The 1,682-nt window shown below is 43.3% G+C and overlaps 1 protein-coding gene across 1 annotated transcript; it reads right to left on the minus strand.

The window, feature by feature from the left end:
• LOC101825225 (olfactory receptor 52B4-like) lies at positions 1-945 on the minus strand. Its single transcript, XM_013116270.1, has one exon. The coding sequence runs from the start codon at positions 943-945 to the stop codon at positions 1-3; it is 945 nt and encodes a 314-aa protein (XP_012971724.1).
• Between the last annotated feature and the right edge of the window lie 737 nt (positions 946-1,682).

Here is a 1,682-nt window from a genome sequence, read left to right on the forward strand (position 1 = left end):
TCATATTACTTTCAGAAACAAGACATGAGTCACTTGGTCTCGGATTCGTTTGGTCTTGACCCCATAGATGATGGGATTCAACATTGGTGGAGCCAGGATGCAAACATTGGCAAGCAGGACGTGGATATCACTTGAAATCTGGTGTCCAAACTGATGGGTGAGGGTTGAGAAGATCCCAGGTCCATAAAAGAGTATGATGACACAGACGTGGGACCCACAAGTATTGAGAGCTTTGTGGCGAGCATCCTGGGAAGGCATGCGGAAGACAGCATGGATAATTAGCATATAAGAAACAAATATTAGCACAACATCTAAAACAACTGTTGACATTAAAACAAAAAGTCCATACCAGATATCTACATGAAGGTCATTACAAGCATACTTAGACAAGCCAGTGTGCTCACAAGCTGTATGTGGAAGAATGTTGGTTCTGCAAAATGTCAGTCTTTTCAAAAGAAATATTATGGGGAGAATTGTACCGTAGCTCCTCAGAAAGATGATCGCTCCAATTTTCCCAATCAGGGAGTTTGTGAGAATAGTGGTGTACCTCAGGGGGTAGCAAATGGCAATGTAACGGTCAAACGCCATCACCAGCAAGATCCCTGACTCAGAGATGAAGGTGGAATGGATGAAGAAAAGCTGAGTGATGCAGCGATCCAGGGAGATCTCCCCAGCGTGGAACCAGAAGATGGCCAAGGCCTGGGGAACTGTGGAGGTGGACAGGACGATGTCTGCTCCTGCCAGCATGCAGAGGAAGAGGTACATGGGTCCATGGAGACTAGGCCTTGTGAGGATAATGAAGATGAGCAGGCTGTTCCCAAGCATGGCAGTGACATAGGAAAGGAAGAAGGGGATGGAAATCCACATGTGCTGGTCCTCTAGGCCAGGGATGCCCAGCAAATGAAAGAATGTGTAACTAAGACCAGTGTGGTTTACAGTATCCATATTGATGCAGATGACTGAAATCTCATAGTGTGTCAAAGGTATTTTTTATACCAGAGTCTTATAGTACTTCCTCATTGTTTTTCACGGCTGGTATGCCTGGAACTACATTGGATGAATAGTTGAATAAGGTGTGATCTGCATCTTTACAGAGACTGTCAAGTAGAGTTTTTTTATAGCTAATTAGAATAATAAATTAACTTAGCATATTAATTACAATAAGAAGTCTTATTGGGACCACAAGGAGGAAAGTAATTTGGTCTGCTAAACTGAATAATCTGATTTGGCCCAAGTCTTATTGTGGACAGACATCAGCTACCACAAAGTCAATCAACAGCATACCAAGAGTAATAATGTATGCACCCTGAGGGAAGTCAATGAGGTATACAAATGCTAGAGGGGGCTGAATCCAGCTCTGTGCGCCTCCCTCCCTAACAGAAACAGCAGCCGGAGGGGGAGTGTCAGATAAAGCCAATAATTGTATGTATATAGGAAGAGGTGCTAGGCAGGCTTCCAGGAGTCAAGGAGTGCCCAGTGCTTTTAGATAACAAAACAGCAAAGTCTTATTTTTAATTGCTTTTCACTTAGCTTGGTCTTGACTGATTTGTGAATTTTGTTTTTCATTGTGCACTTTCAGCGTGTAGCATGTAAAAGTACTGAATGAAAGAAAACAAGGGGCAGGATGTTTACAGTCACTGGGACCTAGACCCTAAGCAGAGCTTAGGAAGGACTCAATGATC

The sequence above is a fragment of the Mesocricetus auratus genome, unplaced genomic scaffold, assembly GCF_017639785.1.
Source record: "Mesocricetus auratus isolate SY011 unplaced genomic scaffold, BCM_Maur_2.0 Super-Scaffold_4256, whole genome shotgun sequence".
Classification (NCBI taxonomy): domain Eukaryota; kingdom Metazoa; phylum Chordata; class Mammalia; order Rodentia; family Cricetidae; genus Mesocricetus; species Mesocricetus auratus.

Bases quoted from the DNA above. Each gene is read 5' to 3' on its own strand.
- LOC101825225 (XM_013116270.1), bottom strand. From the start codon at position 945: ATGGATACTGTAAACCACACTGGTCTTAGTTACACATTCTTTCATTTG.